The 20269-nt window shown below is 33.3% G+C and overlaps 2 protein-coding genes across 2 annotated transcripts; both read left to right on the top strand.

Moving 5' to 3' along the window:
- The first annotated feature begins 914 nt into the window (after nt 1–914).
- Nucleotides 915–9900, top strand: LOC140434144 (nardilysin-like). The gene has a single exon (XM_072522196.1). It carries the CDS (start codon nt 930–932, stop codon nt 3939–3941), a length of 3012 nt encoding a protein of 1003 aa, XP_072378297.1. The 5' UTR covers nt 915–929; the 3' UTR covers nt 3942–9900.
- Nucleotides 9901–13408: 3508 nt separating this feature from the next.
- Nrd1 (Nardilysin) lies at nt 13409–19114 on the top strand. Its single transcript, XM_072522198.1, has 3 exons — nt 13409–13909; nt 14251–15024; nt 17032–19114. Exons 1-3 carry the CDS (start codon nt 13495–13497, stop codon nt 19026–19028), a joined length of 3186 nt encoding a protein of 1061 aa, XP_072378299.1. The 5' UTR covers nt 13409–13494; the 3' UTR covers nt 19029–19114.
- Nucleotides 19115–20269: the final 1155 nt, after the last annotated feature.

A 20269-nucleotide genomic window follows, 5' to 3' on the forward strand; every position in this document is an offset into this window, starting at 1 on the left:
AATTCTGAAATTGGCTAGGATGCATTTTTAGTTGTTCAGCGTATATACTTGTTCCATGTTGTTTAAGTGCATTAAATGATGGATGGATGCAGTATCTTTTTCTTTTTCTGTTTTTTCGCTTTAAATACTGCCAAAAAATTATAACTTCGTCTTCTTCAGATAACATTTTGAACTAGTGATATTGCTTTGGTGTGCGAGACACCATAAAATATATTGCCTGTTACTTATTGCACGTTGCCAGTTGCTAGTTGCGTTTTGTTCTGGTGTACGAGCCGACTTACTGTAATACTATCTGCTGATTCGTTCAGGGATTCTCTAATCTCTATTCTAGTATGCACTCATTTTCCGACTGTGAAGATCTCAGACAGTTCATTTTCGAATCGCACCATTGCTTTTTGTTGGAGATGGAGATATTTAACCATCAAAGTAAATGAGATAAGAGATCTTACTGTGATTTTTGACAGTTCTTTAAGCTTTTTTTTCCCATATTATTAAGCTGTCAAATAATGCATTACAATTATTGGTGTTTATCTCCAGAAACTCTCTTGACTTCTCATTCGCTACTTTTAGATCTCTCTACGTAACTCTTCTACGAAGTATCTTATCCCATGGATCATTGTTTGGAGTCCATATTGTGATGTAAACATAAAATCTTTAGAGTTCAAAAGAGTTCAAAATAAATTCTTAAACATATGTAAATGGAGGTCTAATTGAAGAGATACAACTCTTGAACAAAGCAGAATTAAATTACGGTATATTAATCATGATCTCGAACTATTTTATCTATTTCATTACAGGTGCATGTTAGAAACAGCAGCTGACTTGGTAAAAAAATTAAATTATCACTTTATTGTTTAGATATTGATTAGATAATAGCGATTTACAAAAATCTTTGTATTTTTATCGACAGTATTAATTGATGTGTCAATATGGAAGATCAAATAATTGAAATTTTAAAAACTCCTATAAAAAGTGAAAGTGATAAAAAAGAATATAATATTATAAAACTTAAAAATGGTTTAGTTGCAGTACTCATATCCGAAGTAAAAACTCAAACAGATTCAAATGAAATTGATGGAGTAACCATTGCTAACGAAGAAAAACTGGCAGCTGCAACGTTGCAAATAGGGGCTGGATGTTTCTGTGATCCTGTGGACGTGCTAGGACTTTCGCACTTATTGGAACATATGGTTTTTATGGGCAGTGAAAAATTTCCTATAGAAAATGATTTTGATTCGTTTCTTACAAAAGGAGGTGGAAGTTCGAATGCCGGGACAGAATATGAGAGCACATCATTTTACTTTGTGTGTCTTGAAAAACATTTGCCTGAAGCTTTGGATAAGTGGTCACAGTTTTTTATAGCACCGTTATTGAAAAAAGAAGCATTAACTAGAGAAAGAGAGGCTGTGGACTCAGAATTTCAAATGGCGTTACCGAGAGATGAACAACGCCGGGCACAATTGTTAATGACGTCAGCTAAAAAAGGTACACCTGTTCATGTGAGCTTTCCGTGGGGCAACTTGAAAACTTTAAAAGACAATATATCTGATGATGAGTTACATAAACGTCTTCATGAACACAGAAAGAGGTACTATTCGTCCCATAACATGACTTTAGCTATACAAGCAAGACTGCCATTAGAGACACTAGAAGCTTATGTCAAGGAGTTCTTCTCAGGTATACCAAATAATAATTTACATAAACCTAATTTTAGTGAGTACGTTGATGTTTTTGATACACAAGAATTTAACAGAATCTACTACATTAAACCATTGAAAGAAATAATTCAACTAGATCTTGTTTGGGCCTTACCGTCACAAAAATTTGAATATAAAAACAAAGCAGTGAAGTATTTATCACATTTGTTGGGGGATAAAGGTAAAGGTAGTATTTTGTCGTATTTGAAGAAGCATATGTGGGCTTTGTCATTGGATGCTTTTTCTGAATTTGAAAATAATTCTATTTTTACCTTTTTAACTTTAAATTTAGTATTAACAGAAGAAGGGTTAAAGAATCTCTTTAATGTTATTGAAGTAGTTTTTTCTTACATTAATCTTTTAAAAACGGTGGGTCCACAAAAACAAGTGTTTGAAGAGTTGAAAGTCATTGCTGATACAGATTTTAAATTTGAGACTGAACGATCAGCTAGTTATAATACATGTACACTAGCGAATAATTTGCGTGTTTATCCTCCTGAAGATATCATTTCTGCTAGTCAGCTATACAAGGAATATATTCCAGAAAAAATAACTGAGTTACTGAACAAGTTGACACCCAAACATGTATACATTGCTATTACAACAAAAGTGTTACCAGATGGTTTACAATTCAATAAGAAAGAAAAATGGCTACAAGCCGAATACACAGACATACAGATTTCTGAGGAATTATTAAGTAAATGGGAGTCTGTAGTGCCATATACTGAACTCAGTCTCCCCCCTCCTAACCCTTATTTAACCAGCAATTTTGATATACTACCTTGCATCTCCAATCACCCTGATTATCCACAAAAATTAATGGATACTACCAAATGTGAGTTATGGTACAGACAAGATCAAAAGTTTAAGCTACCAACAGCTCAATACTGTATCTACCTTTTAAATCCTCTTACCATAAAATCACCAAAAAATTTTGCTTTAACTGATTTGTTTGTTGATTTATTATCATTTGCTACATGTGAGGAAGTTTATCCAGCAAGTATAGCCAGTTTGTCTGTACATTTTATAGCTGAGGACAGGGGAATCACAGTTCAAGTAGATGGATATAACGAAAAATTGCCGTTGTTATTAGAATTATTGACAAAGTATATTCTGAATTTGCCTGATCGTATAAATCAAAACATATTTAATGGAATTAAAGAAAAATCTTTATTATTCTACTATAACAAACTATTTCAAACTGCTTCTTTAGGTTATGAACTTCAAAACAAACTCTTGATTACAAATTATTTTTCGCCCATAGATACTTACAGGGAACTTTATAATATTACTTTTGATGATATGCTAGACTTTATTAAACTTTTTCCCAAAAATCTTTATGTTAAATCTCTGGTTCAGGGAAATATTTCAGCAGATGTAGCATGTGACACCATTAACAAGCTAATTAAAAGTTTGGATTTTGAAGAAATACCAAAAGAAAAATATCCTAGATTGTCTGTACCACAGATACCTCTGGGGGAAAAGTGTCTGTTTGTGGAATCGTTTAATAAAAAAGATTCCAACTGTATTACTTCCAATTTTTACCAAGTTGGATCGTTTTCTTTAAAAGACAAGGTATTTATGGACATCGTTATGAAAATAATTGCTGAACCATGCTTTAATACTCTCCGCACAATTGAACAACTGGGATATCATGTATCTTGTTGTGGATATAAAATATATGATGCCTTAGTATTCAATTTAAGAGTTAATTCGCAGGTTGATAAGTATTCCACACAATATCTAGATTCCAGAATTGAGGCATTTCTGAAACAATCCCAAAAACTAGTAGATGAAACTACTGTTGAAGGTTTAGAGAAGATTAAAGAGGATTTGATTAAAACAAAACAAGTCTGTGATCATAATTTATCAGAAGAAGTGTATAGGAATTGGTTAGAGATCATATCTGATGATTATATGTTTAATAGAGCAAAACATGAGGTTGAATGTATTAAGAGTATAACATTGGAAGATATTAAGATATGGTGGAGTAAACACAATCACTTTGGTAGCCAAGAAAACTTCCGGAAGATTAGTTTTCAAATAACTGGGCATATGCAAGATAGCCAAGCTACATCTACTGGAGAAAGTGTCACAAATGGAAGTGAACTTAAGGATGCAGCACTGAAAATACTGGGTGATAATAAAAATTTACCAGAAGGGAAATCTGCTGGATACTTTATCGAAGATATTGACGAGTTTAAAAATAGTTTACGTCCTTTTCCTAAAACAACAGACAAATAACTATCATTCTTACGACCATCTTAAAACTTCAAATTAAATAGCGCTGATATTTAAATTTTTGTTTAGATGATATTAATATTTTAACACATCATTGCTTAGTATGCTAACCTTTTTATTTTGTGACAGTGTATCAGTAATAATTTAAAAATGCAGTTCGGATAATTTAAGTTATTACATTGCCAGAATGGTTTTATATTACTTTATTAACTGTAAAACTAAGACGACTTTTATTATTTATTATCTGTAATTGTTTTAAAACATGTAACATTTTTTTTTGTTTTAAAATACAGTCGACTAGCGTTAATTCAAACCTGCGATAATTCTAATCTCTCTATAATTCAAAGTTATCACGAGTTCCCTACAAAATCTCTTTATATTTCGAACTAAATCAATACATTTTTATGCACTTGGTAATTCTAACGAACAAAATCATTGCTATATAACAAAACGACGTCTTAATTCGAACTCATCGGCGTCCAACACTTGACAATTCAAAGTATCAGAGAGAAAGATTGTAGTAAGTACAGTTCAAACTTGTATCAACGCGCGTTTGTTTTTGTTATGATTAATTTGACTACATATTTGACACACACTTCTCACCAATTGGTTTGTTTAGTTATTAGTTACTATTACTCTTACGTTTTTTGGGTCTTTGCCTGTTCTAGGATTCTTCTCCATTCTGATCTGTTTCGTGCTTTTATCTCCAGTTTTTTATTTTTAAGGTTATATCATTTTCTATTTGTTCTAAGTATCTCAGCTTCGGTATTCCTCTTGTTCTTTTTCCTACTGGCATCTGTTTGAATATTTTGTTTGGTATTTCGCTTTCTTCCATTCTTTCTACATGTCCTATTCAACGCAGCCGTCCTATTTTAATGAATGTTATAATATCCGGATCCTGGTATATTTTGTATAGTTCAGAGTTGTATCTTCTTCGCCATATTCCGTTTTCTTTTGTGCGCTTATATATGTGTCGCAAGATTTTTCTTTCGAAGGTGGCTAACAACGTTTCCTCTCTTTTAGTGAGTGTCCAGGTTTCTGAGCCGTATGTGAGTACCGGTCTTATTAGGGTTTTATATATTTGGCATTTTGTTTTTCTTGCGACGTTATCTGATCTTAGTTGCCTAATTAAGCCATGGTAACATTTATTTGCAATAAATATTCGCCTCTTCACTTCCTTCGTAACGTTATTATCAGACGTGACTAGGGATCCCAAGCATATAAAGTTTTTTACCCCCTCAATGTTGTATTCTCCTATTGTTATATTTTGTGGCTGCCTTATTTCTGCGTTTTTACTTACCTGCATATATTTTGTTTTGCTCTGATTGATTTTAAGACCACTATTTTGTGCAGCTCATTCTATTTGGTTGTATGCCTCTATCATTTCTCTTCTCGATCTTGAGATTATGTCAGCATCATCTGCAAATGTTAGTATTTGCAAGCTTTTATTAATGATTGTTCCTCGTGTATTGTGTATTGGTATACAGGCTTACGTTGGTATACAGATTAAAATTTTGTTAGTCATGAGCCCTAGAAAGTATACATGTTTGACGATTGCCGAAAAGAAGAAGTTAATCCAAAAAGTAGAGGAAGGTGAGAAGAAAAGTGATGTTGAAAAAGAATTTAAGATTCCTCTGAGTACTCTCTCAACCATAATAAACCACAAGGAGAAAATTAATGCTGCTCAAACTGCTGGAGTACGGAAAAGAACTACTAAAGGTAAATTTCCTCGACTGGAAGAAAGTCTGGTCATTTGGCTAAGACACTGTAGAGGACAAAAAGTGTCTATTAGTGGAAACTTGTTGAAGGAAAAAGCACAAGAGTTCGCGTCTACTCTAAGTATCAAAAATTTTGCGACAAGTGAAAGGTGCCTTACAAATTTCAAAAAGAGAAATGGAGTTGTGTCTAAAAAAGTTTGTGAGGAAAGTGGTCAATGCAGTTTGCTTAGATTGGCACGGTAAATTGAAGACCTTGATTGAAAACTATCATACCCGAGACATTTTTAATACTGATGAAACTGGCCTACTTTTCAAATGTTTACTGGGCAAGATGCTTACTTTTAAAGATGAAAAATGTCGTTGGGAAAACATAGTAAAGAAAGGTTGACAGTTTTACTTGCAGAAAATATGGACGGATCGGAAAAACGTAAACCCTTAGTGATAGAAAAAGCAATGAAACCGCATATTTCAAATGTGTGAAATCGTTTCCTACGGTTTATCGTGCTAACAAAAATGCTTGGATGACGACAGAACGTTTTAACAATTGGCTTTTAACAGTAAATGGAGACATGAAACGGCAAAAGCGGAAAATTTTACTATTTTTAGATAATTGCACTGTCCACAACAGTCCTCCTATATTGTCCAACGTGGTACTCTACTTTCCGCCAAATACAACTTCCAAATTGCATAACTAATGGACCAAGGGATCATCCATAATGTAGCTAAACAACTATCACGTTTCCGACAGCTATTTTACTGATTGAAAAAGCATGGAGAGATGTAGTACCCCTAACAATAATTCTCAACTACTTCAAAAAATCCGGTTTCTTAAAAGAACATCAGGAAAATCTTCCAATACGTGTGGTTGATGAAGAACCAGCAGTAGAACCATTACTTGACATCAGCGGTGTGAGTTTTTTCTATCTTTGTTCAAGTGTATGAAGATGTTGCTGTTTCAGGTTCACTAACCGATGACGAAATTTTATCTGCGACAGATACGAATGAAAAAAGTAACGGTAAAGGTGAGTACGAATAGTACGATACATCAGAAGCAATGTGCTTTGAAGCAATCCAGTGTAATACAGTTCTTTCGAAAGATTGATTAATTCACATTATGAATACATACATGTATGTACACGAATGTACCTCTAAATTTTTGCCATCGTTATAGAATAGCAGTTAATAAATAATAATTGATCAACACTTAATAATTCGAAGTTTTATTTATTTTCTCTCACAAATTTCGAACCATTTGATATTTCAAACACTCAATAATTCGAAATATTTTAAGAGTCCCTCGAGTTTCGAATTAACGAGAGTCGACTGTATTGTTATGTTTTTCTTTTTATGTAGGTTCGGATATTAAATGAATCAAACTGAGTTTAACTAACTTTATTTTAACTCCAAAAAACTCACTAAATTACAAACTCTATTTACATTATTAATTATTGCTTACAAGTTACACTGATATCGCTTACAAAACAGTTCGACAATAGAAATGATAACAGGCCACTTCAGCGGACTTGTATAAGGACAAATACATGCTTTGTAACCTTACACAACAATAAATATTCCCTGTGCTTTATTTAAACAGTTTTTTGTAATAATAACACGTCTATAATTCTTTAGATTTTTCCTTTTTTGTTGTTGTTGCTTTTGTATCAAATTTCTATAAAAATATTTGAATTTATATAGAAAAATACTCATTTATCGTTATTGTAAAATATTCGATATTGTAGAATGTGATATTACAACGCCATGGAGCAAAATTTTGGTACAGTTTGTAAACGATCATGATCCATGTTTGTATGTACCCTAATCTATTCTAAATTATACAATGTTAAATATTTTAATTGTATTAAATATGTTATAAAGAACATCCCAGAGGTAAAATACTTTTCAGTGCGTCATTAATTATGACGTCATAGAATGAATTAGGTGTGTCGAGAATGATTTCATATAATTATTGAAGAATCTGACAGATGCCAGGATCGTACTTAGCCCCAGGTGAAAAGCTTGTGGAATTACTAGTATTTTTATTGCAAGGTCATCTGAGTAGATTTGATTATTACAAAATATGTTAAGATATATTTTTTTTGTAATGGGGATAATCCCGTATATTAATAAAAATAAAAAGTAAACAATATTGTTTATTAAATTTATAAATATGGAAATATTTAAAATCGACGACAAAATGATTCATTTATTGAATTTTTGTATCTTTTTCTTCTCAAGGCAATCTGGCGTCAAGGCGTCTGCGCGTCGAAAGTTGGCAATCTCATCACAGCGATTTTTAATTTTAAGACCGCGGCTCTAAATAAGTCGTTATTACATGAGTTACATCTCCTTCCTATGGATCTTTTTCTCCGGATTTTCCTTGCATAATGACCTAGAGTATTAGATATTTATCTCCTCTCATCACATGACCCATATATCCCACTTTTCTCCTCTCTTAATTTTTAGTACTTCTCTTTCCTTATGCATACGTCACATTACCTCAACGTTGATTATTCCATCTACCCATGAGATCTCTAGTACTCTTCGGTACATCCGCATCTCGAATGCCTTCAGTCTCCTCACGTCAATTTTCTTTAGTGTCCACGCTTCCATACCGTATTATAATAAGGATAGCACATAGCACCTCAGCAGTATTTTTAACTTAAGGTTTAAGTTTCTACAGCAGAGAAGCCTCTGTTTTCTTGTAAATGCGCTTCTGGCCTGTTCGATTCTGATTCGTATTTCTTGAGAGCTGTCATTGTTTTCATTAATAGTTGTATATAGGTATTTGAATTCCCTTACTATTTCAATAGGCTGATTCTGTACATATATCTCACGAATGTCCTGAGTTTTCTTTGTTATTATCATATATTTCTTGCTCTGTTGAGTGATGGTCCATATTCTTCTTCGCTTACTGCGGTCACCTAATTAAGAAGTATCTGTAGGCCTTCATGTAATTCGGATAAAAGAACTGTATCATCAGCGTATCTCAGGTTATTTATGATCATGTCATTAATTCTAATGCCTACATTTCGTTAATCCATTGCCTTACTTAATATGTCTTCCGAGTATATATTAAATAATACTGGTGAATGTATACACCCTTGTCGAACAATTTTTTGTACTTCTATTTCTTCTGATGTTATGTCTTCTATTCTAACTACTGCTTTTTGGCCATAGTATAAGTTACACAAAAAAGACTGTTTTCAAAAATTTATTAGGTAACATAAATTAATTACATAAATAAAATATAATTCTAATCATAAAAACTATTTATTCACTAATTCGTAATAATAATAGTTTATTAAAAACACTGAAAAGTAGAATTTGAATATTAGTGTAATAGAAAATTATAGAAAAATACTGCCAGTGGAGAGTTTCCTTAAAGATATATCCTTAGATGAATTCATGGTGAAATATTTCGGCCATAACCTAGCAAAAAATTAATTAGAGAAGAAATGTCTAACGCCTCAGCAACACGCTGAAATAAACAGTAAATAAAACAATTTTATTTTCAGGGTAATAAAATACTTAATTAATAATTAAATACTTCAAGAACAGCAGAAATTGGTAATAATGTTTGTCCAGCTTCCTTTTCCAATTGAAAATATCTAAGTAATTTTAATATTAGTACTTGTTCTTTTTCCGTATATCTTGTCATCTTGGCCTTACACAAATACAAATAAACACCCAATACTATGTACAAATACTGACCTGAACGACAGCCGTCACTTGCTGTTCAACACTTCGAAAGAATGGCCAGCATTGACAAAGTTTTACGGTAACTGTCAGTAATAGGCGTATTTGATTGGCTAGAGAAAGCGCGCATTCAAATATCAACGAATCAAACGTAGGTTAGGAAAGAACCGCTTATGTATGTAAGCTTATTGTAACGCTGCAATATAGTTCTGTTTAATCATGGAACTACCGCTTTTTCCGTCACACCCAACTTAATGCATTAGAAAGAAATCGAAAAACTGTGACGCACTGAAAAGTACCTCTGGGATGTTCTTTATATGTATTCTTACTGTATGTAACTATTTTTGCGTGATATATCTATACTATTAAATTATATTAATTAAAAAATTTAAAATGTTTTTGATTTGTTATTTAAAAAAAACTTCCATTAATCCTATGGCGTTAGGGGAGACCGGGGTTAGTTGTTACAATGTTTACATTGTATTTTTTTGTGCATTCAATATGTAAAATAGGTCCTCATAAAAATTGGTGTAAGAAGCACTTACTTCGATATAATTATTTTAAATGTTAGATTTACAAGAAACTTACCATTTTTAGGAAAATATATATCTATTGGTTTAGTCTTGCAAATTGTATCAAATTACCCCCCAATTGGGTAAGTTGTTACATGGCAGGGGCAAATTGTTACACTAGTAACTTTCATACTTTTCAAATAATATTTTAATTTTCTTAATGAAAACACTTTAAGGGAACTTTATTTATTTATTTTTTATTAAAATACAAACTGTTGTGAGACATTTTTAAAAATTATTTAAAGCAGTTATTAGACTACTAAGACTGGCAATGTATGAATACAAAATTTGGAGAACCGTCACTGCACAGTTCATTCCTCCAACCCTTACAGTCTACACATTGCACCAATTTCTCTTTTAATTTTAAGTTAGTGTAGAATCGCAACATATAATGCAGAAACATTCTTTATTTTCTTAATCGCTTTCTTTTGAAACAATTATCCTTTTGACCTTTTGTTTTCCTTTTTTATTTCTCTTTTCGCTTTTAAGTTTCTGCTTTTTTAAGTTTCACCACGCTTAGTTTTTTTCTTGTAGGTTTTCATTTTGATCTATTAAACATTTACAATTTTATTTACAACAAAATCTAGGTTACTAATAAACCTACACACAAATTTCTTGAGATAGGGCAGGTTGTTACAGTAACAATTTGTCCCTTGAAAATAGTAACAACCTACCCCAGGACACCATATTAAAAATAAATTGTAATTACTCATCAATCCCAAATATTTAATCTTGTACGTATAGACAATAATAAAGCTAACAGTCAATAAAACATGCTGTGAAAATAATAAGTTACCTTACTTTGTAAAAATAGAACTAGCAAAAGTTTAAATAATGTCGGAAAAATTACTGAGTGCTCTAAAAACACAAAAATGGTCAGTCTACGTCAGAGCTTTAAACCACACTATCCAAAACCACAGTTCGTTAAGATATAGTGAGGTATGCACCGCATTGGCTACGTCGAGTTAAAGGTGTTGCCATCTCGTTAAGTTGATTAAAATTAAATGTAACAACCTGCCCCTTGTAACAACTAACCACGGTCTCCCCTACAGCCTAATTCGAGCCATTCTCCTCTACGATCGACTGCCGACGAGATTTCTTGCGTCCCCATCCACAGAATCCTTCGATCGCTTTCTCTGTCTCCTAATAGGTATCTTTCCCTTCATTCGTGCATTCAGCAGATTTTTTGGAAACCTGTTTTCTTCCCCTCTAAACATATAGCTCCCCCATTGAAGACGCTTTAGCGAATATACTAAGGTAAAAGTCTTTCTTTATACAGTATACTCCCTCTATAAAGAACACGGTTATTACGAGGTTTCGCTTATAACGAGATACATTAGATGTCCCGTGAAATTTCTATTGAACTATAACCGTCTATAGCGAGGTAAATTTGGTTATAACGAGAGAAAATAAGATCCAAAAACGTGTTTTTTACGTTTTTAGTCCCGTCGTGGCTATAAATAAATACCTTTTCAAACAGTCCCTCAATAAACTTAACTGCAGCCCGCAATAAACTTCTTTACAATGAATAAATACAACTATTTCGCATCTTTAGAAAATATATGAGAGAATGATACTGGACCATTTAAAGCAGTTAAAAATAACAGAGTTCTTAAAATTGCAGAAGCAATAGTTTATGTTATCCTTGAAAATACGATTTATACATTATGTAGTTGGAAAAAAATATAAGTACAGCTTTTTTGTTTTAACGTATATCATTGATAATAAAAGTAAACAACTCTTTTATGTTTTAATATATTTCATTGACAATAAAAGTAAATAACTTTTTTTCAAAAACGCCATTCAAACAATATTTATTAGCATCTTATATTCCTCCGAATAGCTTCACTATAAGAAGTTAATGATTTAGAAAACTACAGATTCATATGTATGCACAGTATTATGATTGTCTGATATAACGAGATTGGCTTATAACGAGGTAATTAGTCTGTCATTTCAGTTCTCGTTATAGAGGAAGTCTACTGTATATACATACTATATATTTCATAATTATATCTGATTCGCCCCATAAAACAATAATCAGGCCCATAGTAAGTTATGGTTGTGAAACATGGGTGGTAACAGCAATCTGCCAATGCATTAGATGTGTTTGAAAGAAAAATATTACATAGGATCCTGGGCCCAATAAGTGAAAACAACAACTGGCGAATTAGGTATAATAGAGAAATATACGAGCAATATAGCGAACCAACTCTAGCACAACATACTAAACTGCAGAGATTACGATGGGCAGGGCACGTGGTCCGCATGCATGAGAATAGAATCCTCAGAAAATTATTAAATGCAAGAATGCAGGGAAAAAGACCTGTTGGAAGACCTAAAAAGAGATGGGAAGATGAAGTCGATGAGGATGCCAGGAACTGCCTGGGAACGCGTTCATGGAAAAGAACAGCGGTAAATCGAGATGATTGGAGAAGCCTGTTGAAGGAGGCCAAGGCCCGATTTGGGCTGTAGCGCCATTGGATGGATGGATCTGATTCGCCACGTCTAGTATTGGTCTCATAACCTTACTTTCGAATATATCCATGCAATTTACAAATTTTTGAGTCAAGATCCAAGTTTAACATTCATCGCTCACTATCGGTCGGATTATGGTCCTGTAGATTCGTATATTACTCCTTTGGTGTAGGTACGTCTCTACATCGCTTATGCTATCTTTCGTGATGTTGACTTCTAAATAGATAAAGTTATCTGTTTTTTCTACTTACTATCAGATAGGAACGTGTTGCTCTCTCCGAACGGCTGTGTACTAGAATTTAATTTTCATTATTAACTGACTTATTGATACTAATATAGTGGTCTATGCTGAATTTTTCGTGGCAATCGATGCTAATATTTTGGTTTTTCCTCGTTTATTTTAAGGACCATATTTTAAGCGGCTGTTAACAAGGTGGAAACTGTTAATGGATCTTGATGTCATTTCTGGGACATCTGTCGTAGATGGTCTCTACCATGGATATAATATACCTACTAGTCTCTACTTCGTCATACAATTGATCTTTGATAATCTCTTGTTTGTTATCGGTTGGGGCTGTAGCGTGTTCATTTATGAGACTGATGTTAAAAAAACTTACCTCTTACAATACTCTTTATACTCTTAGATAACTTATTTGTGGTCTTATTTGTTTGAAGTCCATATAATCAGATGTTTTCCAATGCGGTCCCGAAATCATGATTGCTCTTGTGACAGATAGATATCTTCAAAAGAGACGCATTGTCTCTTTTGAATAAATTCTTGGCCAGTCCGTCGTCTTGCACAACAGTGTCACTTCATCACCCTGTTTTAATCCTTGTATTATTTGAAATGGATCTGTCATCTCGCGTTGTATCTATAATTGTCTTACCTATCTTATTCCACTCTTTTGTCATTTTTCTTGTCTCCATATTCTTCGTATGTCCTTCCTTCAGGGCTTCTCATTCAGGCGATGTAGACCAAAAATTTGACACTTGAGTTTTTAACTAAATAGTTGAGGTTAGGTTTTTGTTTTTGTAAAACTGACACGTGAATGTCAGCTTAGTAATCAAATATGCACTGAAGTTAATTAATTTATGAAATTATTTAAATACATTTTACAAAATCCTTTAATAAGAAGTGTTAGCGCAACTCACATTACTCCAACTACATCAATTTTGAGACGTACAGCAATGGATACTCCACAGTTTGAAATACTACCATCACCCATTCAGGGCGAAAGTGACGAAAAAGAGTATAGGGTAATAAAATTAAAAAACAATTTGGTAGCTTGTTTAATATCCGACAAAGCACCTATTCCCAAAGAAGAGATGGACATGGAAGAATCTGGAAGCGAGTCTGATAACAAAATATCAGATTCAGAATCTGATTCTGAATGTAGTGATAGTTCTTCTGAGGCTGGTGAAACCACTTCCACTCCAGATCAAAAGATGGCTGCGGCTGCACTTTGTATCGGTGTAGGAAGTTTTAGTGATCCCAAAGAAGTTCCAGGTAAGGTAGAGAGTATGTTTGTATATCTGCTTCGTTTGTTAGTGTTCTAGTAGGAGAGTAGAATAAAACGATTTATGTAATTCGACCTATTGATACTTAATTAAAGTGATACATATCAGTTTTTGTGTATATGTAATTACTGTCAGTTTATATCATTAGTTACTTTATCATCATGCAAGTTGTATACTGTAAGATGTAGCTGTAGCTTTTTATTTCTGAATTATTTTGTTCTACACTGTAATCCTGATTGCAATATTTTTTGTATTTGTGTGTATATGCATCTTTGTGTAATCCTTTGTTATTAATGATAGGAACATTTTTACAATACAGCATGTTTTCAGGTATGGCTCATTTTTTGGAACACATGGTTTTTATGGGTAGTGAAAAGTTTCCAGCAGAAAATGATTTCGATTCATTCATAAAGAAATGTGGTGGTACTGACAATGCCTCAACAGACATGGAAACAACTTGTTATTATTTTGAGTGTCTTGAAAAACGTTTACATGAAGCACTAGATAAATTTGCTCAATTCTTTATTTCCCCTTTAATGAAGAAAGGGGCAATGACAAGGGAAAGAGAGGCTATAGAGTCTGAATTTCAAATGGCATTGCCTTCAGATCCACACAGGAAAGAGCAACTACTCCTTCAGTTGGCCAAGCCTGAATCTCCTGTCAATGCATTTGGTTGGGGTAATTTAAAGACTTTAAGGGATGATATCAGTGATGATAAGTTGTATGAGGGAGTGCATGCTTTTAGGAAAAGGCATTACTCTGCTCATAGAATGACTTTGGCAATTCAAGCAAGACTGCCCTTGGATACTCTCCAGGAATATGTAGTGGAGTGCTTCTCCAATGTCCCAAACAGTCATTTAGATAAAGATGATTTCAGTGCCTTTAAAGAAGGTGTATTCGACACTCCAGAATTTAATAGAATTTACTATATCAAACCATTACAGCAGGTGATTAAGGTAGATTTAAATTGGAGTCTACCATCACTCAAACATATGTACAAGAGTAAACCAATGGGTTATGTATCCTGTCTTATAGGAGACGAGGGGAAAGGGAGTTTGTTGTCTTATTTAAAGAGCAAGTCATGGGCAACTTCAATGCAAGCAGGTAAGGGATTTATTTCTTATTCAGTTCAATAAATTCATTTTTGGATCCAAACTGCAACAATATAAGCTACATGCACTTTTATAGAAAATATTTGGTCATTATTAAGAACGTTACTTTTAAATTATTTAATGTTGATTATTCTAGTTTAATTTGTTGTGAGTTCTCTCTACAATATATAACAAACTATGAACCGTTTCCAGCTAATCTGGAAAGTAAGAATATACCTAGACAATTTTATAGGTTACATAATTTTGGTAGGTATATTAAATCCTACTAAAGCCACTATAAAGAATTATACTTCTATCTTATTTTTATTTTACATATTACATTAACTTATATAAGTACCAAAGTGATCCTGGAAACCAGTTCCTGTATTGATTACCACAATTGTATAAGAAAAAATTTAGAACCAAATAATCTTGTATTTGATTAGTTTGTCATAGACACTGATATCACTGATCAATATCCAATTTATTTAAATAATAGAATTTCAGACAGTACTATAAAGAAGATCTAGAGATAAAAGTGATAAGTACATATGAAATTTGAAATTAAAATCCAAACAGCAAAGTGAGATAATGTGATTTCTGAAAACAATCCTGAACAGCTGTGTCAAACATTTAATAATACCTCTATCGACTTATCCAATGAGTGTCTCTATATAAAACAAACACTATTACAAATCATACAAAAATTTAATCAGGGATTATCACTAATGGTATCATTTAATCTATAAAACATAGAGATAAATTTAAAAAGTCTGTAACAAAAACAAAGATAATAAAAAGTTATTCTAGGAATATAAACATTATAGAAACAGTCTTAACAAGATTATGCAAATTAAAAAATATGGATATTATACTAAAAAAACTATTTACATTTTGTTTTAATTACATAAAATACATTTAGTATTTCTTATTTCCGTACTTTGTCTTTATGCTTTGAGCTCTAGGTATAGATGGAGCTAAATAACAATGCTCCATCTTACATAATTAATAAACCCATTAGCTTAAATTATAAAGAACATTTTGGAGCGAAGCTTCTATACTGGAGTTGTATTACCTTTTTCTCTATAGTAAAATGCTGAGCATTTTAAGTAAATGTCCCGCTAGATCCTGTGACTTAGCGCCTAACGATTTCTTTTTTTTTTGAGGTTTTCTCAAAGAAAACATTTATAGGCATCAGTTTGAAAGGGCCACAAACCTAGTCGAATTAAGGGCAAAAATACTTAATTTCTCTGCAAACATTACACCAGCCCTACTCCAAAATATGAGGAGAAATCTGTAGGACAGATTTGGTTACTGTTTAGCCACCAAGGAGGTGGAATATTTGAGCCCTTAATTGATTAATCTGCTTTCCTAATTTTTATTTTTTGTTAGGTACATTTTACAAAGTTTGTAGGTTCTTAATTAGGTAGTATTTTTTATGTTTAAGTTTTGGAAGAATTTTATTATTTTTTTATTTAAAAGTACAAACGATTCTTATTCTGATTTTTTTTCTTTTTTCTTGTATTATTGTTATAAGCTTTGTCCATAAAATTTGTACAATTTTCAGTGACAATAAAGCATATTACTTATTTACTTACTTATTTATTTGTATTGCTATTAAGGCTAAAAAATAACCAAAAAATTAGTTAGCATTATAGCATTATAATAAATATACTCCAGAGATGGAATTGCAATAAATCTTAATTGCTATGGTCAACAAAACAATGTCGTTATCTGTATACGGTACAGACGGTATTTGCAGCCTACCACTCTGGGTCAGACGCTGCATGCTAGTTTTGGTTCACCCCGGGCATTTCATTTTCCTGGTACCACCTATAACTGGGAGGCGTTCCCCTATCTGCCATCTGGGGAGGCGTCCGAGGACTAGCAAATCCCATATTGGTCATTCGGTTTCTTATAAGAGTACATTTAAATTATATTTTTGCAGTTTTTATTTCAGAAAGAATTCAAAAGTTAATATCCTCTCTTATACATTTAAGAACTTTTTTAAATGTTTCAGGAAATGAAGATTCAGGAAGTGAGCATAATTCTATGTATGCTATATTTAATGTATCCATTGTATTAACCGAAAACGGCCTAAAAGAGATATACAACGTCATTGAAGCAGTATTCTCATACATTAATATGCTCAGAAATGTTGGCCCTCAGAGAAGAATTTTCGATGAACAAAAATTAATAGCAGATACTACTTTTAGATTTGCCGCAGAGCAAACTCCGGTTGATAATGTAGAAAATTTGTGTGAAGCTATGCAATTTTATCCGCCAGAGGATTATTTGGCTGGATCTGAACTCTTCTATGAATACGATCCGAAGGCTATTACAATGGTCGTTGATTCTTTAGTGCCTAAAAAAGTTAATATTATGGTTACCACTAAAGATCTACCAGAAGGTTTAGTGTTTGATAAAACTGAAAAATGGTTTAAGGCTGAATATACCGCCGTAGAAATTCCCAAAGATCTTATAAAACAATGGGAAACTGTTAAACCTTACCCAGAACTAAACATTCCTCCCGTCAATCCATATTTGTCGACCAATTTCTCATTATTACCGAAATCACCCAAACATCCTGACTATCCTCAGAAAATCATGGATACTCCCAAGTTCGAGATGTGGTATAGAAAAGACGAGAAGTTCAAACTGCCAATGGCATATTATCATTTTTATTTAATCAATCCAAGTTCTGTAGAGTCTGCCAAAAGTTTAGTTTTAACAGAAATGTTTATGAATCTCTTAAGTTTTGCTATAGGAGAAGAAGTCTATCCAGCAAATATGGCCAATATACAACACCAATTCACCTGTGAGGAAAAAGGCATTGTGATAAAAATAGGTGGTTTCAACGAGAAAATTCCGAATTTGATCGAGGTCGTAGCAAAATACGTCAAAAATCTACAAAACTATATTAACGAATGCATGTTCCAAGTGATCAAAGAAACGATGTTGAAATACTATTTCAATAAAATACTCAAACCGGCCAATCTGGCAAAAGATACTCGCCTGAAGTTGCTTATTGGACAGTATTTTGCCCCAGTTGACAAATATTGTGCACTGCTCGATATCACTTACGCCGACGTGCAAGAATTTATTCATAAGTACATCAAGCATTTCTACGTTAAAGCTCTAGTTCAAGGAAACGTTTTGCCAGAAGTTGCTTCTGACACTATTAAAACATTTGTTAAAACCTTAAACTACGATCCACTTCCCCAAAACCAGTATCCAGCTCTTGTTGTAGCTCAAATACCTCTAGGAGAGAAATGTTTGAAGGTCGAATCATTTAATAAACGTGACACCAACTCTATCACTGCCAACTATTACCAAGTAGGTCCATATTCGCTAAAAGATAGTGTGATGATAGACATAATAATGTTTATAATTGAAGAACCTTTGTTCGATATACTAAGAACAAAGGAACAACTAGGTTACCATGTTTACTGTGCCTTAAGGGACACTTACGGCGTTTTGGGATATTCCATCACCGTTAATTCCCAAGCCAACAAATTTACAACTCAACATCTCGACAACAGAATAGAGGAGTTTTTGAAACACACCGAAACAATTATAGAAAAGAGTTCACAGAAAGAATACGAAGAAATGAAGCAAGGATTAATCGAAACTAAGGAAATAGTCGATTCTCATTTAAAAGAAGAAGTAGACCGAAATTGGTCGGAGATCGTAAACGACGATTACATGTTTGATCGGTCTAAGCAAGAAATCGAGGAGATTAAGCAGATACTTCAGGAGGACGTGAAGAACTGGTGGAATAGGCACAACTATTTTGGAACAAAGGGCAGTTTTAGAAAAATCAGCGTTCAAGTGGTCGGTCACGTTCCGGACGACGCTTCTAAAGGGGAACCCGTTGAATCCAGCTTCACCAAGAAAGTTCAGTTAACAATTTTAGATAACGAAATAGCCGAGGCGAAAAGTCCTGATTATTTTATTAGCAACATCGACCAATTTAGATCAAAATTGCAGTTATATCCTGCAAGAATAAAAAAATGAAAATATGTCTAGGTCTTTTCAAAAAGGAAATTTTTATACAGTTGTTTACTATTTATTGTTTATATAAATAAAGTCTAGCAACAATATTTTTTGTTTTTCTAGTCCCAAAATTTGATAAAAATATGCACAATAGTGAAGAAATCAGAGTTAAAGCATCGATAAGAAACAATTCCAAGGATAACCACAACACATACCTCTCTAGCATGGTATTTCCTATAGTAAGAAGGGATATCTCCTATTCGCGTTCTCAAACGACTATAGGTGGCAACACTTGTTTTGAAAGAGGCGAACGCAATAGGGATATCGTTTGTTGTGAAAAAAATCGCTGTAATACAAGCATTGTGCCTTCAAACGAGCAATTTGAGAGGAGTACCCCACCAAATATAAGTGGAAATTGAAGTGATTGATAAGAGCTTCATTCATAAGCAACACGTCCTGGTTAAGCACAAGCAGCATATCGTTCCCCACGTTTTTTGTACGTTTTGATGTGACCGTCTGAGCCATAAATAACCATCCTGGACTCATCACTAAACAAAACATTTTTCCAATCTTTCGTCCAATACTCGTGGTCTCTAGCAAACTCACGTCGGCGTTGTCGATGCTGTTGTTAACAAAGGTCAAGTTGCTGGGCAGCGAGCCCTTAAACCAAATTCCCTCAACATCCTTCTCACTGTAGAAGTGCTTAATATCCACCCGTGAGTATTTTGAAAACGGTTTTGGATTGCTCTAGCAGCCGTAAAGAACCGATTTTGTAAAGAACGGTCTTCTCTGGTCGTCGTGATTCTTCTCGCGCCTGATACTGGTCGTCGTTTCTTAAGATCCAGTCTCTACGAATCGTTGGTATGTTTTTTGGACCATACAACGACCGATTCCACGCTGTCTGGCCACTTCGCTTTGACTCATTCCATTATCAATCAAAGTAACAATTTGAATATATCTAGCAAATCTCTCAGCCATAGTTTTAAATTTAAAAATTGCGCAAGTTCACTAGTTCTGAACAAAAAACGTACAAACAACACATGTATTTTCTGAAGTCGTAAAACTAATATCAATTCTGCGAACTTACTACTCCTAATTGACTTAACTTAAAATTAGTGAAAAATTCTAGGTGGCCTCTTTTTAATGATGCGCACTGTAGTTGGCAAGGACAGACATTCATGCTTACTAGTGCATAATACGCCGCCTTTTATAAATCAAATTGCAAAATCTTCCAAAAAACACTCAACGATACAGCAGGTTCA

This window comes from Diabrotica undecimpunctata, chromosome 2 (assembly GCF_040954645.1).
Source record: "Diabrotica undecimpunctata isolate CICGRU chromosome 2, icDiaUnde3, whole genome shotgun sequence".
Lineage (NCBI taxonomy): Eukaryota > Metazoa > Arthropoda > Insecta > Coleoptera > Chrysomelidae > Diabrotica > Diabrotica undecimpunctata.